This window comes from Rhodamnia argentea, chromosome 2 (assembly GCF_020921035.1).
Source record: "Rhodamnia argentea isolate NSW1041297 chromosome 2, ASM2092103v1, whole genome shotgun sequence".
NCBI lineage: Eukaryota > Viridiplantae > Streptophyta > Magnoliopsida > Myrtales > Myrtaceae > Rhodamnia > Rhodamnia argentea.
Window position 1 is genome coordinate 33,225,636 of NC_063151.1, and position 25,069 is coordinate 33,250,704.

At 41.0% G+C, this 25,069-nt stretch overlaps 4 protein-coding genes and 1 long non-coding RNA gene across 9 annotated transcripts; 3 read left to right on the forward strand and 2 right to left on the reverse strand.

The window, feature by feature from the left end:
- The first annotated feature begins 767 nt into the window (after nt 1–767).
- Nucleotides 768–4,510, forward strand: LOC115735619 (NAC domain-containing protein 30). Of its 3 annotated transcripts, XM_048274597.1 has the most exons (5): nt 840–941; nt 2,597–2,769; nt 3,169–3,440; nt 3,601–3,659; nt 3,759–4,508. In XM_048274597.1, the coding sequence occupies exons 2-5, from the start codon at nt 2,610–2,612 to the stop codon at nt 4,129–4,131; spliced, it is 864 nt and encodes a 287-aa protein (XP_048130554.1). In that variant the 5' UTR covers nt 840–941; nt 2,597–2,609; the 3' UTR covers nt 4,132–4,508. The 3 variants fall into 3 exon arrangements, with proteins under 3 accessions (XP_030522846.1, XP_030522837.1, XP_048130554.1); XM_030666986.2 differs by having other exon boundaries at nt 768–941; nt 2,592–2,769; nt 3,601–4,510; XM_030666977.2 differs by having other exon boundaries at nt 769–941; nt 3,601–4,510.
- Nucleotides 4,511–6,378: 1,868 nt separating this feature from the next.
- LOC115742119 (uncharacterized membrane protein At4g09580) lies at nt 6,379–10,123 on the forward strand. 2 transcript variants are annotated; one of them, XM_048274636.1, is made up of 5 exons: nt 6,379–6,872; nt 7,805–8,075; nt 8,179–8,349; nt 9,246–9,338; nt 9,525–9,663. In XM_048274636.1, exons 1-4 carry the CDS (start codon nt 6,616–6,618, stop codon nt 9,324–9,326), a joined length of 780 nt encoding a protein of 259 aa, XP_048130593.1. In that variant the 5' UTR covers nt 6,379–6,615; the 3' UTR covers nt 9,327–9,338; nt 9,525–9,663. The 2 variants fall into 2 exon arrangements, with proteins under 2 accessions (XP_048130593.1, XP_030532132.1); XM_030676272.2 differs by lacking the exon at nt 9,246–9,338 and having other exon boundaries at nt 6,382–6,872; nt 9,525–10,123.
- A 30-nt stretch (nt 10,124–10,153) lies between these two features.
- Nucleotides 10,154–15,302, reverse strand: LOC115742204 (50S ribosomal protein L21, chloroplastic). 2 transcript variants are annotated; one of them, XR_007197540.1, is made up of 6 exons: nt 14,932–15,301; nt 14,683–14,763; nt 11,319–11,420; nt 11,102–11,176; nt 10,861–10,997; nt 10,154–10,558 (listed from the first exon to the last, which is right to left on the reverse strand). XR_007197540.1 is itself a non-coding variant. In XM_048274637.1 (6 exons), exons 1-5 carry the CDS (start codon nt 15,244–15,246, stop codon nt 10,926–10,928), a joined length of 645 nt encoding a protein of 214 aa, XP_048130594.1. In that variant the 5' UTR covers nt 15,247–15,302; the 3' UTR covers nt 10,154–10,563; nt 10,921–10,925. The 2 variants fall into 2 exon arrangements, 1 of the variants encoding a protein (XP_048130594.1); XM_048274637.1 differs by having other exon boundaries at nt 10,154–10,563; nt 10,921–10,997; nt 14,932–15,302.
- LOC115742275 lies at nt 12,370–24,312 on the forward strand. The gene is made up of 3 exons (XR_004015545.2): nt 12,370–13,358; nt 13,815–13,820; nt 24,301–24,312. It is a non-coding gene; the product is annotated as an uncharacterized LOC115742275 (long non-coding RNA).
- LOC115742043 (calcium-dependent protein kinase 11) lies at nt 16,998–24,005 on the reverse strand. The gene is made up of 7 exons (XM_030676160.2): nt 23,122–24,005; nt 21,205–21,348; nt 20,962–21,114; nt 20,546–20,661; nt 19,214–19,381; nt 18,915–19,139; nt 16,998–17,363 (listed from the first exon to the last, which is right to left on the reverse strand). The coding sequence occupies exons 1-7, from the start codon at nt 23,696–23,698 to the stop codon at nt 17,229–17,231; spliced, it is 1,518 nt and encodes a 505-aa protein (XP_030532020.1). The 5' UTR covers nt 23,699–24,005; the 3' UTR covers nt 16,998–17,228.
- Nucleotides 24,313–25,069: the final 757 nt, after the last annotated feature.

A 25,069-nucleotide genomic window follows, 5' to 3' on the forward strand; every position in this document is an offset into this window, starting at 1 on the left:
GTTCTCGAAGGACCCTCCGGGTCGAGGAGCCACCCATTCGCCATCGACTCGTTCACGTGAATCTCACATGATTGACACCTACGATCGCATTAGGCTAATATATCCAAGGTCAAAGTAGAGTTTCCGAATGGCAAGGCCGAAGGCCGGGTTGGTCTCCTATCAGAGAGAACCAAAGCACCGAAACGCCTGCGGATTCTCGAATTCTAATGTTGGGCGAAGGACGGAAGTTTTACTATTCAGTCCGGACGATTATGAAGCCATCTACTTTGTGACTCTACTCTTGCCCCTACTAGGATGCCTCAAGATCTCTCGTCCCAATGCGGCCACCGAGAACAACGTCCGACCCGACCCAGATGCTTCTATTCTACAGCGCACGAAGGGACACATCCTGCGAACTCGGACCTGGAATCCACGTGGCGGCCGGTGAGTGGCCAGGAATGCAAAGGGCGGCGCACCAGACAGAGACAGAGAGCTGGATTGTTGGGAGTGATCGATCCAACATATGCTATGCTAATGTGTCTGTCGTTCCTGTAATAATCCACAAAGGCCAAAGCCAAGCCAACAAACTTCTTCTTTTTTTTTTTTTGGCTCTTCTCTTCTTTGTTTTTCTTAAAAGGGGGAGTGATGAAGTGGAAAACAAAATCTTAGAACACACTATAACGGTGGGAAGGTGGCGTGAAAAACTTGATGTCCCGCCGTCCAAACGAACATCTTTCGATTGCAATGTTCTTTTGATCAGCCAACCCCACGCGCAATCAATTCCCTCTCTCTTCTCTCACCCTTCCCTGCTCATCAGTACATATATATATAGTCATCCCACTCTCTCGTTCTTGTGTGCCCACAACATATCGTCCGAAAGCGAAAAAGCCATCTCTCCTCCACACGTTCTTCGATTCCCCCAACGGCGGAAAACCACGAAAAAGAAACGACCGCATCTCACTGTGAGTGCCATAATCTCTTGCTGCATTTGCATCGGTTCCTGCTAGCTGCACATATTTCCCTTCTCTCTTTTCTCCCGGAAAGAAACCGTGAGTTTTTGAGATCGGTCGGTGTTCAGCACCGGTCCTGACGTGGGGTGTGTTGCTGCTGCGCTGTAATTTCTTCGTTGATGTTTAGTTTCATTTGGTCTTTGTTGTGCAATGAACTGGCTGAATTCGACTCTTTCTGTAAAGACGTCTATTCATGCAAACCCTAGATTGGACACAGTTTAAGTCTCCTCAATTCACATATGCATGGGCGCATCGCATGGTAGCATCCGCGTTGCTATTGTTCATTGATGAGCTCCACCGAGCTTCCTTCAACTCATTCCAGCTATTCAAACGAAAGGGTTCATTGTTGCTGTTATATCAAAAAGGTCCTAAGGAGATAAAACGAAAGTATGAGCTAAAGAGAGGGCAAACGTAGGTGTTAGGTGTTTGGGTGGAAATTTAATACTACACATGGAGTGATGGAAAAGGTGTACAAGGGCCTAAGTAAGTATTATGGTGGGTGAGGAAAAGTACGGCTCCAGGCTCTAGTACTCGGAGTGCATTGCACTCAAAGAAAACACAAACAAACACACGCCCTTTTGTGGCAGAAAAAGGTCAACCTTTGCGGCCACTTTTCTTATGTTGTCCTAACATTAGATTACAATAGACATCACACGCACGCTTATATATGTTTTGCAAAAAGGTTCATGCACCCGGAGGATGTTAGACAACAGTTCCTGGCTTGTAGGATAAGGTATTGTCATGTCATCTGGTGGATCCCAGTCATTGGTCTGCCATTTCATTCATGTATTTGTCTATTCCATAGGACCACAAAACTAACGTGCCTCCATCATTGTTTTGTCTTCACCAACTTCTTAATGCCTTCTGTTCAGCTTCCAACTGAAGCTGAGAATGAGAGTCCCAGGAAACAGTCTTGTTTTCTGATGGTAACTTGGTGAGAATTTGGAGTGGAAAGAACATCAACGAGAGAGAGGGAGAATAAAGAGGCTCAGTGTGTTTTCCAAAAGGACCTTTTGAGTTGATTCTTGAATTGTTAATCTTTCAGTTTTGTGTGCTCAATTCTCTGAGATCTAGAGCTGATTCGGTGAGTGAAAACAGCCGGCTTTTACTTTATCTCCTTCGGTGGTTTTCATATGTGTTTAACGTCTCTAAACACAGTCCATTCAATATGAGGCAATTTTTCACTGGTATCATATATATACTCATTTTATGAACGCCGTGATAGATAGAATCAATCACAGTATAAGAATCATATGTGAACATATGTTTCTTTATGTAGGATCCAGTGTTAATCATACAAGTTCTCGACGTGCAATCGGTCAATAGACAAGCCGATAGGCAATACTTCTTCCTTTGCTAAAAGGAGATCATAGTTTCTATTTGATGTAACAATTTAAAACAAAAAATCGTGTCATACATTCTTCAGTTTTAAAAGAATTTTATCTTTAGAAGGCTCTCTGCTTTACCTAAGCAAATATGGATATTTCCATGTGACCTATTAATGTGATTAGCTCCATCTACCATAGCATTTTTTTTTAGGGATTAATCCTACACAGAGTTGTCAATTTCATCTCTCATGGAGCGAAAGATATGGCTTTTGAGTGCAGGATAACATCGTCAATGGAGTTGGAATCGTGTGTGCCGCCTGGGTTTAGGTTCCATCCAACGGAGGAAGAACTTGTAGGCTACTACCTCAGCAGAAAGGTCAACTCCATCAAGATGGATATAGATGTAATAGCTGAGCTTGATCTCTACAAGATGGAACCTTGGGACATCGAAGGTATTGTAACACACACTTCAATTTTTCGTCCTACTTTTTGACAAGTTGATTGATAGTATGACCCAAGGGCGACACATATGACTTTCAACAACACGTCGCATGATCTAACTATCATACGAACGACTTCCTCGAGAGAAAAGGAGGTCCAATTATATGCCATCTAGCCAACTTAGCGCCTGCTATTCTAGCAATAATCATAGCATACCTCACGCAAATCGGATAGATCAATCATATTCCGCATAACAGGATAAAAAGATTAGGTTTTAGCACAACAAAATCAGGAGACATATTGCATCAAAAGCCACCCCACAACAACCAAGAAAAAGAGACGGAATTCCTGATGCTTCTCTTTTGTAACGAGCATGAGTGAAGTGATTATATTTATCAACGCGTGTACAGGTAGGTGCAAGCTAGGGTACGAGGAGCAGAGCGAGTGGTACTTCTTCAGTCACAAGGACAAGAAATACCCGACCGGAACCCGCACCAACCGGGCCACCGCGGTGGGGTTCTGGAAGGCCACGGGGAGGGACAAGGCTGTGCTCTCGAAGAACAAGATCATAGGGATGAGGAAGACCCTGGTTTACTATCGGGGCCGCGCTCCCAATGGACGGAAGTCCGATTGGATCATGCATGAATATCGCCTCCAGACCTCTGAACATGCACCACCTCAGGCAAGTTATCAATTCTTTCATCAAGAAGAGCGGTATTTATTGCTTCGCGACAGACGTCATTATCAAAAACATTACTTAAGAAACCTACCTATCTAATTTTTACGCTGCCAGACTCGATATAATTCATGATCCATAACCTAACTTACTCAATGTATTGCAGGATGAAGGATGGGTCGTGTGCCGAGCATTCAAGAAGCCTTGCCCCAACCATAGACAAGGGTTCGAGGCATGGAACCATGCTTACTACGTTCGAGACTACAATAATCCTCGGCCTCCCCCTTCAATAATCCCCGACACAAGCCAAGCCGTCTCTTTCAGCCGGCACCAATTCGCTCCCTGTCAAGAGCCCGTCGCAAATCATCAACCCCTCTGGGACAGTCAGCTCAGTGAGCTTCCGCAGCTCGATAGCCCGACTCTCTCGACGAGCTTAACAACAACTAACAACTACTTGTCGACCCAGGAAGAGTACGACGACGGGAGGAGCAAGAACGTTAACGACGACAGTGCCCAGTTCATCAATGAGTGGACGAGCTTGGATAGCTTGCTCACATCGCACGTGAGCAACAGCGGCAGCAGCTACGCTTTGAGGCTGACTGAGCCGAGCACGCACATGCGGTCGAGCTCTCTCGATTTCGTTCGCGAAACCGAGAGCCAGGTCGGCCATTTCCTAGGGTGCTTCCCTGACTCCTAGCAAGGACTCATCTCATTTCTTCCCCACTTTACCAATCCGATACTAAGGTAGCCATGCATTACAATAATCTGCTTTCAAACTGAACATTGCATGTCGTCTGTCATATAAAAGGTTTCTTCAAGATCTTCCCCTGTTTATCAAGCTGATTATATGTACAGACAGTTCTTCTTATTTGACTGCTTCTCAACTCTTAGTCACTGTAAAATGGCATTGAATGATAATAGCCATCTTCATTACATTTAACCGCCGAGGGTTTCTTACTATATTGTTTCACATTTGTTGTTGTGGGCTTCATATTGTGTTCTTCTTCATGGAATCCTGATGCATCCTGTTGACAACCCCGGGCTTGTAACAGGAATTGGCCCTCCTGTCATTTGCCATTTGGTTAGTGTTGACTTTTTACTACTTGTTAGAAAGGAAAAGGCCAAAAAAAGGAGCCATTCCTGAGTGATTAGTTGACTACTGTACTTCAAGATCAAAGTAACTAACAAAAAACATTCGTACTTTACCTATCGAATGAAAAATGAAAATATGAATATGTTACAGAAAATGACGAAAATTGGATGTATAATCTTTAAAATCACTACATTATCGATAAAAACGATTTTATTTTTAACGAGTAATTTGCTGCTCACATCAACGGTGATGTATGAAATGCGTTGGGATGAAGACAAATAAATATGTGAGCACTCGTTTTATTTGGGTAAGTAACTTAGATTTTTGTGAAACAAAAAGAATTTAACTAAAATAAATAATTAAAAAGAAAAACTCCAATTTTCAAATGGTAGAAGTTTAAGGTATAATTATGCATTGAGTGTTAGAGATATTAGCTTAATTTTCGTTTACAATTATTCCCTTCGTTTTGTATTGTGTTTTAACGAACCATTTTAGCTACTTAGTGAAAGTATACAAATCTGCTGATTACTTTTTTCCAATTTCAACCTATTAAAAAGTTTCATTTCACACGGAAAAAAGTATTAAAATTGGCCTGTACAAGTACATGTTTGTAGGTATGTCATATATTCTTAGTGAGTTCTAATAACTCTTAGATGTACTAGTAAGTATGGTGCCGCTGTCGGTTAGCTTTTTATCTCAGTAGATTAGTTAATACCATGTTTTAAGGTAATAAAATTATTTGCCCAAAGGCAAGTACCATTGTTACTAGTGGTAACTTCCCAAACCTTGATCGACTAGATTTCGTGTTGCGAAAGTCTTAAATTTGAGGTGAGGCAACGCAACAACTACAATGGGCCTACTACCCTCGCCGGTAGCTGGGGGCATCGCCGCCGTAACCGCCATCTTCGGAATCTTAATCCCCTCTGGTCAATGGCGACCACTATGCTCTTAATGCCGCGTGTGTTCTTAAATTTTTTATTTATCCATTAGTTATTCAACGTCGACAATGAATTGGAACAGCTTGACAACGTCTCGCCAACATGGATATCGACGCATTAATGTGGCGCTAATGTGGTAAGCCACATCAGCTTTTTTTGGCGGAAGGACAAACATGAACAAGAACGGTATGGTATAAGAGCTCAATTCACTAAACGAAAAGCTAATGACCAAAAGAATTGGTTGTGAAATGTCAAGATTTGGTCGCTATAAATAATTGGTGGCTGTTCATTTTAGTGATTTCGATGTAACCGACATGCGTAGATTTAACAATCCAATATGTTAGATTTTCGGTTCTTTGCAATTTATACATTTTATTGGAGAACTCGATCAATTGACGTCGATGCGATGTGATGGTCACATGCTCACCATTTTAGGAATCCGTGAAAAATGATTGGATTCTCGTTAAAGTTAATAATCAATTGCAAAAAAAAAAATTAATATCGAAAAATCGATAATTAAAAATCAGAAATTATCAAACATGATTACGGATTTAACTAAAGTTCATCCCTTAACATTTCAAATTTGTAGGATCGAGGGGCAACCGAGGTTGTTGGAGGATCTCTTCAAACTCCCAAAAGAATATCCGACCAAAACAAAAATTCCCAAAAGTGCCACCGAAAGCCTTTGCATGTGCGACTCACGTGAGGTGCTCGAGCGTGGTCAAGCACGAGGGACCATAATGTAACGAATCCTAGAATATCAGCGATCAAATCGATAGATTTTGAAAGTTAAGGACGGAGAAAGTGTAAAATCGTGTAAATTAGGGCCAAAAATTGAAATTTTTCGTTTTTCCATTTCGAACCATAAAAACCTGTTTCATAACTTTCATGCCACCGATGCTTGAAGCTCTGAAAGTCAAAATCGCCTCCCTGTTCGAGCTCCATCGGCGGGGTTTCATCCACCATTCGAAACTTTTGTGACAAAATCAGAAACTTTGAATTCCCTTCTCCCGATTCGAACATTCTCTCTCTCTCTCTACTTTGTCTCGAGATCTGATGATGCCGGCGATCATGAATCCGATCAATCTCCAGAATCCTCTATGAGCAATCCGAAAAGCCTGCGCGCAACCCGATTCGGAAGCGTTCTCCCATGGCGGCGCCGAGGAGCGTGATCGTGGACACGGCGAGGCTGCCGAGAGACGAAGAGGCTGCCATGGGGGAGGACTCTCCCACCGGGAAGAAACCTAAGTCGGAGAGGTTCCCGCTGTCGCGGGGAGAGCTCGCGGTGTTCGTCGGCGTCTTCTTCTTCTTCACCACGGGACTGTTCTGGATATACAAGACAATGCCCGCCGCTGAGTACGGCAAAATCAAGCTCCCCCGCACGCTTTCGGATCTTCGCGTGCTCAAGTAGGCTCAATTATCTTCTGTTCCCCTTTTTCTTTTGTTGGTGTTTGTTTTATGCGCTTGTTTTCAGCTTTATGCGTTGATATGTCGATGGATTTGGAAGCAATGGTTCATTGTGCGCGTCGCTTGACGGCTGAATGACTAATGTGATGAGAGATCGTAATACGAGTGTGGCCGAAAGCTGCTTATGCTTAATTTTATTGCCTGTGGTTCGTCATGAATGAGCATCTGCTGAAATTTGGGTCTTGAATTTAAACTATTGTGGTTTGATGTGTATTCATGGTTTCGGAAGAGGGAACTGGTGATAAGAGAGGGAAAAGGCAAAATAGCAAAAAAGAAGACAACTTCTCCATAATTGAGTTTTGTTTGGTTGTGTGATAAAAACTACTGATGAGAAAATGGAGGGGTCTACTCTTTTCTTTTTTTAATCTGTGAGGTGTCTACTGAGTTGTGCTTCTTTCACGGTCTAGTTCGAGCTCTAGGTTTGAGTCTGGAGCACTTGTTGGAAGGAGCTGTAGCACCAGAATTGCTTTCATGTTCACTAGTCTTGAGATGAGAAGATGACTACTTTGTCTTAGATCGATGGTCATTCTTGAAAATTTGGAAGTTTATTGTGTTCTGGCTTCTTTTCCGCGTGCTACATTGTTCATTTGGTATAGTCATGCCCATGTCGTAGTTCTATAGTGGTGTGACTGTGCTCTGACAGATATGTTGGAAAGCTGCAAACACATTGCAAAAGTTACAGCACTGATGTTTACAGCTGTAGGGGTTGTAGAATAGCTTACTAAACACTAGTTCTTTAATGCATGTATGCTTCAGTTACTGTTCTTTCATTCATATTAAAGTATTCCAAGATCAGTGTGATTCATTCAGATGAGTTCTCAAATACTGCTTATCTGATTCCGCTTGTCTAACTAATGCTTATGTTGATCCAGAGATGATCTCTCAACATATGCTAAAGAGTACCCAGCAAAGTTCATTCTTGGTTACTGCGCAACTTACATCTTCATGCAAACTTTCATGATTCCTGGAACAATCTTCATGTCCTTGCTCGCTGGAGCTCTTTTTGGTGTCATAAGAGGCCTTTTCCTAGTTGTCTTCAATTCCACAGCCGGAGCATCTTCCTGCTTTTTTTTGTCCAAATTGATAGGAAAACCATTAGTTAGTTGGTTGTGGCCTGAGAAGTTGAGGTTTTTCCAAGGAGAGGTGCGGTTAATTTTATCATGATGCCGTAAGATTGTTTGTTTTGTCTAGATTTTGTCTATGCAATAGCTACAAGTCGCAACTAATGGATGTTCTGTTGATGCAGATAGCAAAGCGTCGGGAAAAGTTGCTGAATTATATGTTATTTCTGAGGATAACTCCAACATTGCCCAACCTTTTTATCAATTTGGCTTCTCCAATTGTTGATATACCCTTTCATGTTTTCTTTTTGGCAACAGTAATTGGTCTTCTTCCAGCCTCTTTGATAACTGTCAGAGTAAGTTTTCTCTCAACATTGGACCTTCCTTGAGTAGATAGCTAGTTTTGTCAGGCTTAGTGAGGCTGTTCTCTTAGTCGGGTATTATACATTCTACCCCGATGCCTCTTTGGTTACTACAAGAACAAGATGATATGTGCTCCAAACCTGTTTTATTCAGATTAATGGTTAATTTCTTGGGATTGTTGGTTGGTGCCTAGCTCTTGAAGGAGATTTAACCCTGCATTATTCATTGTTTTACTCCACCGAAAATCTTCAGATGTTCCTTCTATGGATGAATACAAAATTGATCTTATTTGTGGTTTTGTCTTCTATTTTGAGTTCTTTTTCTCTGTCTGATGGGTTGTTAGTTTGATAGACCATTGCTCACTAAAATACATTGTCATGATTTCATGAAAGTGTTTTCCAAACATCTAGTTCAGGGAAAATGATGGGTGCTGACTCCTTTGATTATATCAGCAACCATATGAAACTTTCAACAAAATTACTTTTGATCCTCAGAAATGTTTGTGTCCCTTAATATCGTTTGTCAATCCACGTATTTTTTGGAGTGATAAAGATGATGAATAGGTCAGTGCCAGAAATGATGTATCTTCTCTTCTCAGTTCTAAATGTCATGTACACCATGGTGTAAAGCTGGTATACTCATTTTGTCAATGAAGCTAGTATAGTTTGGTTAAGTTCATTCTATGCACATAGGGAAGATCTCGTCCTTTTCATATTGTGGGTAATCCACAGGTGTCAAAGGACTTCTATGGGTTAGAGATCTTCTCACTAGGAAGACTTATCCTTGTATTGTTATTACGTTTCTCCAACTCAGCGGACTAATATCTAATAGATATATTTGCTGCACATTGACTCTCACTATATCTCACTGAAGGAAAATTTTCACATAGGAAGTTGTGTGGAGATGGCTACTTATAGAGTGGCGCACTGGACAGCGTCGAATTCTTTTTGTTGCTGCATTGCACGTTTGATGGATATAATATGTCAGAGCAAAGCCTGCTTCTCCTTGCTTATTGCTTCCTGAACATAATAAGGGTAGACTATCCAAGTATCTTATCAATTAGTCTAATGTCTTTGGCTAGATGTTTATAATGCTGTTATGTCTAGTTAGTTATGAAATTCCTGTTTTCATGTTTATTTACTGCTGCTGTTGCTCGTCTCATCATCAGGCTGGCCTTGCTCTTGGAGATCTTAAGTCAGTTAAAGACCTATACGATGTGAAAACTTTGATGGTGCTGTTCCTGATCGGGTTGCTTATTATAATCCCCACGCTCTTCAAGAGAAAACGAACTTATGAATGAGCGATAAGCCCCCTGTGAAATGCCTTTGGAAACTGCCAATCTACCGGGGATTGCCGAGACTGGGAGGAACTGAAGATCCAGTGGCTTAAGTCTCAATCAACTTTGTTAAAGTTCGGCTAAAAGGCAGCTCTTAACCTCATCTTGTGACCCACAAGTTGACTACAGTCCCCCACACTTATAGCAATACAAATTAAACCCGGACGTAAAGTTGTAACTTGTACTGCTCTTCTTATGTGTCTGTTCAACAATATATGATTGCGAGGTATAATGTGGCAATTGGAGCCCTCACATTTTTAGCCAAGGTTCACTGTTTTACTCCTTTTCGATCTGGGATGATACTAAGAATTGTAGTTTATCCGATGCATTGGTAGTGAATTATAAGATGATACCATTATGATCTCCGCGAAAACAGTGGACATGCACCAGTGCCTCCTCCAGTTGATTTATTTCACCATTCTTTTCCCTTATGAGATGACCTGCATGATTTTCCTAGATGCTCAACAATGTGACTAAGTGCAGAAGGCTGTTATTGAATTTATCCAGTCTCGGGCAGAGCTGTGGAAACTCACGTTTCACAGGGAAGGGAGGAGGATCAAGAAGGTTCGAGTACACAACTAACAGCACATCTTAAGTACAGAAAGTAAAGCATTGTGTAGCTTTCTTGGATTTTTCTCGAACGAAAGAAAGAAATTCGAGTAATCTGCATCCCCGAATCAATTTTATAACAGGCCACTCTCGGCAGTATCATCCCACCCTCAAACGTCTCCAGAATGAATAGTTCTTACTGTTGCCACCGTCGGAAACAGAAAGTGGCAAAGGGTTTAAAGAGCTAAGAAGGCTCGACCATAAGCCATTGGGATGCATAAATTGGTTGGGTCTCTCAGAGGTTGAGTCCTTTAAGTCTGCAAAATGATCAAGTGATAAGAGGTTGAGGTTCTCCCCCCCTTACTTCTTATTTGGATCGGGGGAGAGAAACAACTCAGCGAATCCTTAATTCCTGGCTAAGTTAGGATAAGGATCATCTTTAGGATACCAAGAGCAGAATACTCGAGTAAATGCTGCGTGCCGAAAACAACGAAAAAAAGGTTGAGCAAACGCGGTAATGACTTGTTTAAAGGAACCAAATGGATCTAGAATGATGTCCAAGGAAGATCTATATTCAGTTCCCCGTTGCAGAAAGCGCAAATACAACAAGAAGCCTTACTCCATTGCACGGAGCACAAGAATTACGACTTCCTAAAGTTGGCTTGAGACACCTTGGGCAGGAGCTCATGAATCAAGGGTGACTGCAGGAGAGTCTTGATAGCCAGTGATGCCCATTATCCTGATCCTGGTGTTTGGCTGAACAGTTGAACCGCAAGGAAATCAGAACATGATGATCTAAGTAAGTGCAAATATGGTAGTTTTGATAGTCTTCTTGCTTCAAATGCACTTCTCTACAATACCTGCCGATGACCAATATTTCTTCTGTACTTCTTTTTCTTCTTGTACTTGAAGACAATCACTTTGGGATCTAGACCCTGTATAAGAAGGATGCACACCATCAATATGGAGAAATTTCCTTTTTCTTTCGTTTTTTGTTAAAAATTGGGAGAAAAAATGGATTTGTGAATGCATTGGCATACTATTTAAAATTCCAAATTAACTATAGGATCCTACAACCTGCTCTTCAACAACAGCATGCACTGCAGCATTAGGCACCACTGGCTTTCCAATATAGGTACTTGTTTTGGTCCCCACAAGCAATACCTTATTCAAAATTATCTGCAGAAAATCCAAGAGTCAGATATCTGAAGAAAGAATAATGACAAATATAGCTCCAACAGGACCCTTGGAAGGTGCATGGATCTAAAACTGAAAATAACTCTCTCCCAAGAGAAGAAAATATTTACATTAAGAAATGTGACAATTTCTCTAAATGTGGAAGGTCATCGTAATCACAATAAATAACAGAGCAAACAGCTTCTGAAAACTCTTGACAAATATCCACGTATGTTAAGCACTTGTAGGCATGGATATTCACTTATATCACATACATATAAAGATCACTACAGAATCCTGAAGAATTAGATACAATGGAACTTTCATTGAGCTTTTGGAGCTCATTGTTTCTTTACTCATTTTGGAGAAACCTCAGGCAATACTTATTACAGGTTCCAAAAGCTTATGAAACTTTAAATAGAGGCCACCATAACGGGCTTCATGCTTTATATACTGAAAAATATCAATACAGCAGGCCTTGAGATTCTGGTACCCCAAACTAGATGGAAGTACTGATCCAATTCCTAATTAGTTTACATTCTCGTCTCCTCTTGTACTATATTGACACTTCAATCTTATTTCAGCAGCACCCATGCGCATATGCACATACATATACAAATGCACCCATTCATCTTGAACAAACAATCCAGATTTACCGAAGGACATTAGGAAAAAAATAGATGGAAGCATTAATGTTTGACCGAGCTATTGACATCAACATCAACATCACATTTATCCCAAACTAGTTAGGGTCGGCGGTCAATGAACCCAAAAATAAATAAAATAAAAGCAAGACCGATTGAGAGGAAATAAATAATTATATAAAAATAAAAATAAATATATAAAAATAAAAATATATAAATATATATAGGGAAAAATGACTAAAAAGAACAGTTTAAAACATAGGAATTCTGCTCCTCCACAATGCTAATAGTTTTCCTCCACTCCATCCTATTTCCTACTTCATTAAATCTTATTTTACTACTTTCCCACAGGTAAATTTCGGCCGACCTCTTCCTTTCTTCATGTCATGCTCTCGGTAACAAACTTCTGTTCTTACCGGAGCATCTAAGGATCTTTGAAGATTATGCTCAAACCATCTCAATCTATGTTCTCTCATCTTTTCTGCCACCGGTACTACTCCAACTTTTCGTCGAATATCTTCGTTTCTTATCTTATCCATACTTGTATGACCACACATCCATATTAACATCCTCATTTCTGCTACTCCCATTTTATGCTCATGTTGCCTCTATGCTGGCCAACATTCAGCTCCGTATAGCATTGCAAATCTTATCGCTATTTTATAAATTTTTCCTTTTAGCCTAAGAGGGATTTTGCGATCACACAAAAACCCCGATGCACCGCACCATTTCATCCAGCCTGCTCTAATTCTATAGCTTACATCCTCATCAATCTCTCCCCCTTTTTGCAATATTGATCCCGGATATCTAAAGGCATCTTTCTTGGATACCTCCTGTCCGAGCATATTCATGGATTCTTGATCTCCTCCTTTTGCCGTGTCGAACTCACACTTCATGTATTCGGTCTTACTTCGACTTAACGTAAATCCTTTAGACTCCAACGTGCTCCTTTATAATTCTAATTTAGCGTCAATCCTAGCCCTAGTCTCATCAATAAGCACAATATCATTTGCAAATAACATACACCACGGCACCTCATCTTGGATATCTTTTGTTAGCTCATCCATAACTAGGGCAAAAAGATAAGGACTCAAAGCAAAACCTTGGTGTAAGCCTACCGTGATTGGAAAATAACTTGATGTGCCATTACAAGCCTTCCCATATGTAGTAACACCATCATACATATCCTTGATTGCCTCTACATAATTTGAAGGTACTTTTTTCTTCTCAAGAACCTACCACGTAACCTTTCTTAGAACCCTATCATACGCCTTCTCGAGATCAATAAACACCATATGTCCGATCGAGCTATTGAATTGAATATTATTTTTTAGCATCTCCAGCCTCAATCAAATGAAGAAACAGAAATGACATGCAAGTAGTCATGCCCTATATGCTAAAATAGAAAATGTCTTAACTTCGGAAAAAACTAAGAAATTATCTAAGCAAGAAATTCAAACATGAACAAGTAAAGGACAAGATCAACTCTCCATATGTAATGGAAAACCTCTCACCCTCAGCACAGGTATGCATGAATGCATCTACAAATGCATTGGGGGTGTAAATATTGGTGCATTTCTCTGTTTTAGTTTGGTGTCCCTAAAATCCACAATTGGGAACAAATAATCAGAAGAAAAACTAAGACTCGCACTTTCCACTGGGATTATGAACAAACACAATCTCTTTCAGTCCATGGAAAATGTAATTTCAAAGAATCTTCAATGTGTCCAAAGCTAACACCATATATGGGCAGCGAGGTGTTAAGCAGCACACAACCCTTCCAGATGTAAGCATGCGTACTGGTCTCCAACATAGGAGGCAACCATAAGGACTTGGGAAGAACTAGATGTAGGTGAGCCCTCAGACTAGAAAATACTGGGGTTATATGACAAGGTATTGTTCTAAGAGATTTTGTCCCAATATAACTATTCAGACTCCTTGTCTCATAAACAATTTATCATTCAACAGCTGATGAGCAAGATGAAGGACATAATCCTACTATAGGCTAAGTAACATACTTCCAAATTAAAGGATTTTTCAATGCTCTAATAACACCTCAATCTCAAATATAGATCTTCAAAGCATTTAGACTTCCATAAAAAGATGACGTCAACATAGAACCCTATAAACAATTGCTCTAAGCAAATGAGCCAAGCAAGTTGACATTCATTTTCAATCCAAGAAAGATCAAGAGGAAAGTGCTGGCACCCTGCCTCTTCCCACAACCAGCAATAACATTTCAAAACTCTCTATTCTGGGGATGTGTCATTCTCCACCAAACATTTAATCGCCACTAAAGAGTACAAAGTTGAATTCTAATATATCAGCTGCATTGCATACAAAATTCCCACAGAGCATATCTTTCCTGACTTCCCGTATGAGAGAGGAGTCGATCTCAAGAATCACTAGTTAGACCTCAGGATGCTGCCACAGAAGATTCATCCTACTAGGCACAATACAATGTAAATTCATCCAATGAAAACCCAATTCCCTCCAAATGCACAAGGCCCTTTTTTACCTAAAGAAAGTTCCAAAAAATTGCTTCCTTCACATATATAAATGGATGATTAAAATAATTCGACTACTTTAGTGCTCGTAAACAGGAGAGAGAATGTCCTCACCTTATCGTTCGCATTCGCACCTTTAAGCCTCTGCGTGTAAATATAGCGCCCAGGGAACACGATGTACTGGCGAGACCCAATCTAGTCAAAGTCCAGAACACGCACACCAGAAGGTAAGAATGAGCATCAAAACAACAATAACGACTACCCTCTTGCGTGTCTGAACAACAGAGACCACATTAAGTAAAAGACTGAGGAACCCATGTTGCCAACAACCACGAAATGGCGCACGAGTAAGTCGCCACTCACCATGACCACGGCGAACACCTCCTCACGCTTGGGCGCGTCACTGGGGCTCGGAACCTCCGGGGCCGGCTCGGGCTCGGCGGGTTCGGGGGCGAATTCGATCACGGGAGCATCGGATTCGGAGGACTTGGCGGTAAATGAGCACGAGGAGGGCTTAGAGGGAGCTAGTTTGAGGGAGGGGAGAGGAGCGACGCTGGCCTTGGAGGGAGAGAAGGAGATGGAGGGCGAAAGGTGGGGATGGTGGGCTTTTGGGTTGTGAGAGAGTCTGCATCGAGACGCGAGAGAAGAACAGAGGGAGAGTGTGGAGGAGGAAGCCATGATTCTTCACTGCTCTGCTCTGCTTAAACGTTCTTATATATTGCAGGAGGGCCTATCCATATCCTCGTCTTCCTTAAAAAATAAAATAAAATAAAATAATTTCTGACAAAGGGTATTTTTGTTATTTATTTTTTTCCCCTTTTATTCTTTATTCTTTTCATTTTTCCCATTTTTTTTTTTTTTTTTTGGGCCGGCAAGGGCTCGGCTACTCTCGCAGGCCATTGAACGAGGGCGGGCGAGAGTCGCCTCACCCAAGCGAGGCCGGCCCTCACTTGTGGCCATTAAGGGCGGCCTCGCCCAACCCTCGCCGATGGCTAGGAGAAAAATTAAAAAGAAAGAAAGAAAAAGAAAAGAAGAAATTTCAAAAAATATAAATGACAAAAATACCATTGGTCATGTCCTTTTTTGAAATAATGATAGCACTTCGGATCATTATTTAAAATAAGTTCATCTTCAACGAATTATTCAAGAAAATAAAAGTATTTTAAATCTTTATTTGAAATTTTTCCCTAGCTTAATTAAATTGAAATCGACATAGATTTCGGCTTCGGTTCAATCCCAAGCGGCCAGTTTCTCTAACTTTTCCAATTTCAGGATAAAGTCAGGGTCATTTTCACTTTCTAAGTCACATCATCGACCAAGCGTTACTAACGTGACAAAACTACTACCATGAAAATTCTACGACGGCGGACGGCTTTGGCCGGAGACAGGCAAAGGGTTGCCGCCGTCCATTGGTAAAAGGAACTCTTTCCTTTGAAAACCTATGGGGAATGTCCGAAAGTCCCCTTGAAGCAACTCGGATTATTTTGCCAGTGTTCCCTTTTTCATGGTGCATTTTAGCCCCAGAAAAATACATTTCTCTCAAGCTATTCAGCGTGCACATCATCACGAAGTTATTGAGTCAAAGCGATCGAGTTTGGAGTTATTCAAAACCAAGTCTACAGATTTATCAACGGAAAATTTAAAATGCTGTTGGACCCGACTTGCATGCTTCATAATGTTACCTTGTGCAGCAAAGCTAAGCAGGTCCTCCTCACCATTGCACATCCGATGGTATTATACAAGAGAAGACCAGATACGGGAGACATGAGTATACAAAACTAATTAGGATGCCGGAGATCTTCTCGTGCCTTTATTTTTGTGAGCTCGAGCTCCACTGATAATTTTACCGTTTCCTGAACAGTGACAAAGTACATGAGAACAGGTTGTGCTGTGCAATAGCTTCCTCAAATAGACTCTTACCATACAAAATCCCAGATTAAGGGCGCAAAAAGCCTAGCTAAATAGCAGGGCTCAGTTGCCGGAAAGCAAGCCAAGCAAACTGAAAATTGAAATCGCTTGCGACAAGACTCCTTTATTTTTTTCTCAAATAGAACCTTCACAAATGGAGGATAAGTAGCATTTCTAGAGTTACCAGAATGTTGGCTACCACAAACCAGCAAATATGCTTCTGTGGAACCTGACTTTTGTTTCCTCTGTTTTGTAGGAGAGGAAAACATGGGAAGTATCCTCTGTTTTGCAAGACCCCGATGCTTTATTTCGCCAATTTCCCCACTTGTTTGAGGGGAAGCAATCCGTTCATTCATCGAGAAGAACCGAAACCACAGTTAAGCGGAAGGACTCAAATCATCGAAAAGCAGAGATAGGAAGCAATGCGGCCCATTGTAATTTATAGCCACTTTTAGGATCCCAAACCGAAAACTGAACGCATTTTCTTTTAAAAAGGAGAGTGGCGTGGGTGATGCTTCGCATTTCAAAATTGACAAATTCTTGAAAGAGATAAAAGATACATGAGATCAGTGTTGGCCAATGTTACAATTCATGAAAGAGCATAGAACCTCTTCATCACTTGTTGGGACCATCATAAGCGATTCCCAACAAAATTTCAGAAACCATCCACCTTTTGAGAAAGCTTAATCTTCACCCGTATGTCCTAACGTCACATCATCCCCAACAATACAATAGAAGGTTATGTCAGTGCCTTATGCCGAGTCCTTTACTCCAAAAGCATCCGCAAGATTGAAGTTCAAGTTGCCTCTCATGGTTCTGCTCCTTCCCATTCCACCATCACCCTGCCTCATCATAGCAGTGAACTCCCCATAATCTATTCTACCATCCTGCCAAACACCATTGTGTGTAGATCAGTTGGGACAAGTCCAGGAAAATCACCACAGAAGCTGGCATATAGTGCAGTCACGATATGCCTTGGATAGTCGAGCACCAAAAGTCTATTAAGTCAAGAAAATGAAAGGAAACTAACAAAAAGAGCCATAGAAATACATCAAATTCTAAACAAAGAAAAGGTACATAGAGTTGAAACGAAAGATCAATCATATGATATAGCATAATCAACATAAATGCTCCCCCGAGAAGATTATTAACTACAGGAAATACGTACACACCCATCACGTTAAAGTTCAATTATGCACCACTCAGGCTAAAGTTTTCTTCGTAAGGTACATTTCCTTCACATTGCTACACTGGATCACTATCCACGGTCAAGATTTCCACCACAAAAGCATGTCCTTAAGATCATTTATTCTTGAAGTCCTAGATTACTTACCAACTGATCAAAACAAAACTCCTATCTAGAAAGATATATATTTGATGTGAATGACAGGTCCCCGTCTTCATGGCCTGCAGACTGAATTCCCATCACTGGCCCCGGAAAGTATATATGGAGCTGCTATCAATCAGTCTTAAAAATGCATGAGGTGACTATTTAAGGTCTATCTATGTGACTAACAAAGTGTAAGCTTTTCCATCATGTGCAAGTCAGTTTCATTCAAGCATGAAATGAAGTGCTAACGATGCTTCTCTGATATTTATGGTTAACATGGATTAACATTTGGCGGAAATATCCCAAATTTGAGGTTTTTTTCTTTATGAGGTGGAGGGAGGGGGGTGGGTTCAGGTGGGTGAGGGGGAAGGGGGCGTCATGAGTAAAAGGTCCACCACACTCCCTTTATATTTCTACATGAATATACTGAATATTTAGTAACAGGACCAACCAAGATGCATCATTGGATTTAAAGGGATGAAAAATGATTTGAGCGATACACTATCACCAAAGCAATTTAGCACATCAAGGGGAACTAGTGCCTTCCTCTCCTGGAAAGTCTGAAAACAAGATCACCTCAAACGATCTCTTTCTTCTCCATATTTATCTCTCCTACACATTTCCTTATAACTTGCAATGTTCAATGGAGATGTTTTAACATGTTAGAAAGACGTGCTTCTGCACAAATTTAAGGAGGATTCATATACCAACTACTTCCACATTATTGTCTAAAATCTAGCCACTCTTTTGGAGGTCATTTCAACTGAACAAATTGGCAAATCGTAAGTTTAATTTTTTGTAAAGCAATCCAGAGCCTCTGCTTACAGTGAGTCCATCGAATATGTGGTTTGTTTACGGGGAGAAACAGGCCTCGGCTTTTGTTCACTAGAGAAGAAATGATTTTTACAGTATCATGATTGACACCAGCCCAGGCTTCTTATCAAAGAGAAATATGGCAAATTTCCTTGAATGTGGGTTTGCAGCAGCCATATGGTGCCTTTCTAATAGTAATTAAACCAAACAGACAAATCTAGAGGAGAATCACTATACTACCAAACAGGGAAAAGCTAAGGCTCGAAAATAAAAACGAGTAACTAGAGATACTCACATTGTCTTGGTCAATTTCTTTAATTATCTCATCGAGATGAACATCACCCAGACCAAATTCTTTACAAGCTTGCTGAAGCTCATCAGTGGTGATATAACCACTAGCATCTTTGTCAAAGTAAGAGAAAGCTGCTACAAGATTCTCCTCTCTCTCCATCTTATTCAGATGCAACGTAGCAGCGAGAAATTCACCATAGTCTATTGTTCCACTGTTGTCAATATCAGCCTGCCAATTAGCATGCATTGTGTCATAATCAAATCCTACTTGGTGGAACCAACCATAACTACCAACTGACTTACTGCATCCATAAGATCCCTGATCTCGGACTCCATAAGATTGGAGCCAACTCTCTTCAACCCATCCTTTAGTTCCTCGAATGTTATGCTGCCACTGTCATCTGTATCTATCATTTTAAAGAGCTCTTTCAAGCCCCCAATTTCTTCCTCCGAAAGTCTTTCTGCTATTACCTGTAAAGAAGAGTCAATAGGACAAATATCAGCATGAGACAATGACTCTAATCACTGTATTAATACCCAAAAAATTGAAATGGTACAGAGCAAGAGATGTCAAGAAGTAACTTCTATAATAAGAGATCAATACCATAAAAAGTTCTGCTTACTCCGTCACTTTCTCAAGAAAGTTGATATTACTCACCTCTAGAACATCAGCTGATGAAAAGAAAATCTCATCTAATGACAACAGAAGAAAGAATTTTTTATTTATGGAAAAAATTCGAGAGAAGTGTCAAAGGGGATGATATGTCAGTCCTCCCGATCCATCAGATAAATCACTAAGTCCACTAGGGGAGTACCCTAAACAGTAGCAAGAGACAGTAAGCTCTTCATCGACCACCATCAGTTATCATATTCTAGGAGTGGTCAATTGAATGTGAGTTCAAAGCAAGTTATTTTATAGACTAAACTGTTTACACTCAACAGTTGCAATTCGACAATAGAAAAGACAGCAAGAACCACTTAATCTCCTTGTACTTATTGAAATCAGCCGTGTGGATCCTCTTGTTCATTGTGCTCAAGTATCCAAAATCTTGTCACACAGTTCACAGCCTCATCCTCTCAGGCTTTCCTATTCTTGTAATCTACATTTGTTTTTCTGTGAAATGTGCATTATAGTACCTAAAAGGGGCTATTTCACATGTCCAGACCATCTCAAACAAGCATCTTTTCCATCATCTTACCCTACATGGACGTAGACCAACTTTGCTCAAAACAATCATAATGAAGACAGAATTTTTCTTTATGCAGATTGACTCGGGAATGATTAAGTAGAGTCAGATATCTTACAGATACCGAAGGTGAAGCACAAAAAACTTCACTAGGGAGACTCAAATTTAAATCTGTGAGAGGAGAAATAGGGTAAATATGAAAATTGAAATGATTCCAAAAAGCAATATTACGCAGAGCTACCATTGGTCCTGAATTCTGTCAGCATCTAAGGGAAGCGAACATAAGGTTACTATATAGTGATAGACTGCCAAACCTACACAGATTGCAACTTAAACTTGATTTACGAATCTCATAACTTCCATAGAAGTTACAGAAATATAGCATAGTGTACATCCAAATTTCATGCATAAGATATTGTAAAGTGAGTACTTATCCTCTACAACATACACGCAATGCCATCTTTTTAAGTTTGTTCATGGCTGAGAACTGCTTCAGACGTGACAAAACGGCTGAATCAAGAGGTTTGTCGGGGGCAACTCTGTCATCAACAATCCATGGGTGACCTGACATGAAATTCAATGTTGTTATTACCACATGGAGCAGGAATAGCTACCAAAAAGGACATTGATTAAACACGCTTTCTGAACTAGAGAAACAAAAGTACGGTCCTTGGGGAGGGTGGGGGAGAGAGAGGGAGAGAGAGGGAGAGATCCAATAATTCCGGGGCTTGATTTACTAGGTAACAAACGCCAATAGGAATTGACATGGATTTAGAAACCGAAAACATATGCTTGAAGGCTTGCAAAAGAAAACGTAACAAAGCAGAAATAAGGTCATGGTTCCATGCAAATGAAACAACTTACACATAACCTCGTGAGCAGATAATCTTTTCCTAGGGTCTCTTTGAAGCATCTTCTTTATCAGATCCTTCGCACTGTCTGAGATGCTAGGCCAAGGGTCAGACACAAAATCTAATTTTCCTTGCAATATCTGTCTGAAGATCCCAGATTCAGTTTCTGCATGTGTCAAGTTCAATAGTAAAGTAAGTAGATGAAATAACAGAAACTCGGAAGAGCGGTATCTGCAACACTTTGCAATGTTTCTACCTGCCCAAAAGGGAGGAACTCCACTAAGTAGAATGTAAAGTATTACACCGGCACTCCATACATCTACTTCAGGTCCATAATGCTTACGCAGAACCTCTGGGGCAACATAATAGGGACTTCCAACAACATCAGAAAAAGCTTCTCCTGTAAAGGGAAAAAACTCCAAAAGGTGAGCAGTGCATACCCAAGAAAAGGTAATAGCTCTTCTTTGACAATATAGCAAAAAAGTCAGTTAACACATTATTAAGATGTGAGAAAGTGCTAATGGCTAAGCAGACCTCAAGATCACATCAGCAGGTTTGCATGCTAAAAGAGCAAAATAGAAGATGACTCATATTGTAAGACAGAGTGACTCAATCATTTGGAGAAAACAACAGACATCATAAAAAGTTTTCTTTACCGCATTAATTACAGGTTACGATGGTATGTCTTGTCCATATCTTTCATGCTGCCTTTGTACAATAAGTCATTTTAAGATAGTTATAAAAGTCAAATAAAGATGAAAAAACCAGCTTTTAGCTTCTCGCCACCATAATAGATGAACTGGTACATTAAGGTAGTGAAAACCAGTATCCAGCTTCTTGCCACTTCAATCCACAGAAACAATAACCTATAACTGCTGCAGGTTACAATGCCTCTACTTCTTTCATCTCTTTACTATGCATTCAGCCTTCTTTTCCCATCATAAGCTCGCCCTCAAAAAGCAAAAACCATGTCCAGCATATTATGCAAAAAGTATCAAGCATGATTTCTTTCCAAATATTTAAGCACAAGGCAGAAGAACATGTGGAGTTAATAGCATCTCCAAAGTAGAATTTGTGCCCCATTTACGCAAAATGAAGAGAGTTTTAGAACCAATGAGCATTAACTTAGTCATTTTGGATTTCGATATTGTGACTCTGACAAACAATATAAGCATGCAAGAGCCTCCAAGAAATATTATGTGAAACAGAGTACATATTTGAACTCTAAAAGACAAAGAGTCGCATGATACCAATTGAATCAATAATAATCAAAGTGAAGTTCCCTGCAAAATAGAGGTTCTTAGAAGAGCAAAATCACACACACAAAGTACCACATAAATACGGCTGATTGTGTCATTTCGAGCAGGCAATCCAGCCTTCAGTATCATGCTAACAGTGTGTAAATTGTTTAAGGCACCAAATAGTAGGTCGTAACTGTGCATTATACATATTATTCCAATATGAATGTCATCAGATGCAAAATATATAAAGTCCTAGATTCTACTGCATTTTAGTTAGTCTTTCTGAAGTACAACATTATCTTAGAAGATTAAGATGAGAAAAGCAGGAAATGGCGTCACTTTAGTCTGTGCACATCAAGCAAAAATGGAGCCTCACACCGCGTCCATATTCTCTTTCCCAACCAAATCAGAAAGTTTAGGGCATTTCCAATATTTTGAAATAATTAGTCTTAGCTGATTATCTTTGATCCTCCAAACCCCTCTCCCCACAAATAAACAACCGGTTTTCCTATCAGCATCATCATCAAGCAAGAGGCAGCCCTTTGGAGGTTTGGTCATCGGAGGGATAAAGAAACTTAGACAATGACAGGCAAAAGGGCAACAGAAGAAAACCCAAACTCCTTCTCGTAGAACAAATCACCAAACTTTACGATTACCCAACTGAATCCACAATCTTCGTGACATACTTTACAAGAAGTATTATTCCTCACGGTTAAAGAACGCAATCTGCCTATAAAGTGCTTATGCATTTTGATCAATCTTCCTGGAAAACAGAATCGAACATAACTGCCATCTGACATTTCGTTAAATCGACATCAAGAAACAATCAGCAATGGGCCGCTAACCAAGTACTCAAACCAGTGAATCCATCATCTCCAATTCAACCACAATAACACTAAGAGAGGAAATAGCAAAAAACCCATTTAACCCACCCGGCTTATAGAAGACAGACAACCCAAAATCGGTGGCCTTGAGCTTGGCATCGTCGTCCGGGGTATCAAACAAGAAATTCTCCGGCTTGAGGTCTCTGTGCATGACCCCAAGAGAGTGGCACGCCTCCACAACACCCACAATCGTCTTGATGAGCTTCGCCGCCTCGCGCTCACTGAAATGCCCCTTCTGGATGATCCTGTCGAAAAGCTCACCCCCACCGCAAAGCTCCATGACTATGTGCACGAACATGCCGTCCTCGTAAGTGCCCTTGATTTGGACCACATTCGGGTGCTCAGAGAGGTGGTGCATGATCTGAATCTCCCTCCACACGTCCTCATAGTCCTCCCGGCACAGGAGCTTCCTCTTGGGGATCGATTTGCAGGCGTAGAGATTCTGGGTGGCCTTGTGGGTGCAGAGATAGGTGGTGCCGAACTGGCCCTGGCCGAGCTTCTTGCCGAGAGAATAGTGATCTCTGAGCCTCGGGGTCTGGTAAGGGAGGACTGTGCTCGCTGGCTTTGTGGGTTGTGGGTGGTGTTGAGGGGTTGATTGCGATGGTGGGTCTTGCTTGTTCTTCATTGCCAAGAACGGGGACGGAATCGAGAAGATGGTGAAATGGGCAAAAGTGGACCTTGCTCGCGGATGTCTGTGAAACCCAAAGAATTTAGCTCTCTCTCTCTCTCTCTCTCTCTCTCTCTTCTGGATCTCTCTCTCTCTCGCTCTACTGCAATCGCAAACAATAAAGATTCCACCTTGTGACTCTATTATTTCACTCCGGTCTTCAATCTGCGATTGGTCACTGTCCTCATCAATTCACTTTCTTGAAGCTCTATCCGTTCGCTCATTGGATGGCAAGATCAAGGTGCCCCACTCACCGCCGCTGCCATTTTTTGTGAGTACATATGGGCAAAGAATTTCTCGAATCGTTTTGTATAATTTCAGGGAAAAGAACTTCCTTTTTTGTATTTTTCACGGTGATGGAAATACGGGTATTCCGATTAAAGGCCGCGTCGCCGTAGCAAAGATGAGTATCAGAATAGGAGGCAAAGGTCTTCGAGATGACCACAAGAAACTTGCCTTTAGAATTATTTGAGCTTGCCAATAGACATGTGTCACGAATCGGCAGATTTCAGCCTTGTAGAATTGGCCCGTCCAACGCTTGGCAAGCCAAGTCGGGCCAGCCTTCCTTCTTTAATTATCCCATGAAACACTTAAACAAATAACTTTTCCATATCGAATCATACTATGCTCAACTTAGCTAGGGGGTCCGTTATATCGAGCTAAAGCATATTACTTTAGGCACCATAAGCGGCTTCGGCTTGCAATGGCTTCATCGGAAGAGCCGTATCGGTTCTCGACCAATTTGTATACGAAAGGCCAATCCCACCTTTAAAGCTCCTAAGGTAATATTCTTTATATCCTAGAACTTGTAGCACAAATCACCCGACAGTTGCTTCTTCCCATCTTCATTGTTCACTCACCACGATGACACCAACAAGCTCCACTTCAAGGTTATACGAGTGTGGGTGGACACGGGAACACGAATCTTCCGGTCCACTACATTGTACATTTGTATGGATGGGGAAACGGAACAACCAATCTGTTTCATTTTCCTCCACTCAATTCCGCAACGCCCCCTTTTCGGGCCGTTCTGTCACTTCTTCGGGCCTTTCCTACCATCGAAGCCGCTATGGGATCTTACATAGATAGCAAGCGTGCGCTCACCCAAGAAAGCAACTTCTCCTCATCGATAGCTTCTTTTTTATCAAAGGCCTTTTGGGCTTCTTCGGTCACCTGCATTTTTTTTTTCAAGTATGGCACTTTTGGCCAACTACACTTTTGGCGGCATCATTTTTTCCTTAGCAAGCACTTCTTAGTATTAGCTAACTAATGGAGGTTTTTTCTTTGTTGAAAACGTGGTAGAGGATACATCCGGAGATTCGCTAAATT

Bases quoted from the DNA above. Each gene is read 5' to 3' on its own strand.
- LOC115742204 (XM_048274637.1), bottom strand. From the start codon at position 15,246: ATGGCTTCCTCCTCCACACTCTCCCTCTGTTCTTCTCTCGCGTCTCGA. The intron at 11,421-14,682 runs GTGAGGACATTC...GATTTTCTGCAG, and splicing joins GTGCGAATGCGAACGATAAG to ATAATTTTGAATAAGGTATT. The intron at 11,177-11,318 runs GTTGTAGGATCC...CTTCTTATACAG, and splicing joins ATGCTGTTGTTGAAGAGCAG to GGTCTAGATCCCAAAGTGAT.
- LOC115742119 (XM_030676272.2), top strand. From the start codon at position 6,616: ATGGCGGCGCCGAGGAGCGTGATCGTGGACACGGCGAGGCTGCCGAGA. The intron at 6,873-7,804 runs GTAGGCTCAATT...ATGTTGATCCAG, and splicing joins TCGGATCTTCGCGTGCTCAA to AGATGATCTCTCAACATATG. The intron at 8,076-8,178 runs GTGCGGTTAATT...CTGTTGATGCAG, and splicing joins TGAGGTTTTTCCAAGGAGAG to ATAGCAAAGCGTCGGGAAAA.
- LOC115735619 (XM_030666986.2), top strand. From the start codon at position 2,610: ATGGAGTTGGAATCGTGTGTGCCGCCTGGGTTTAGGTTCCATCCAACG. The intron at 2,770-3,168 runs GTATTGTAACAC...ACGCGTGTACAG, and splicing joins GGAACCTTGGGACATCGAAG to GTAGGTGCAAGCTAGGGTAC. The intron at 3,441-3,600 runs GCAAGTTATCAA...AATGTATTGCAG, and splicing joins CTGAACATGCACCACCTCAG to GATGAAGGATGGGTCGTGTG.
- LOC115742043 (XM_030676160.2), bottom strand. From the start codon at position 23,698: ATGAAGAACAAGCAAGACCCACCATCGCAATCAACCCCTCAACACCAC. The intron at 21,115-21,204 runs GTAGAAACATTG...TGACACATGCAG, and splicing joins AGTTCCTCCCTTTTGGGCAG to AAACTGAATCTGGGATCTTC. The intron at 17,364-18,914 runs GTGAGTATCTCT...GGTGTTTGGCAG, and splicing joins AAGAAATTGACCAAGACAAT to GATGGTAGAATAGATTATGG.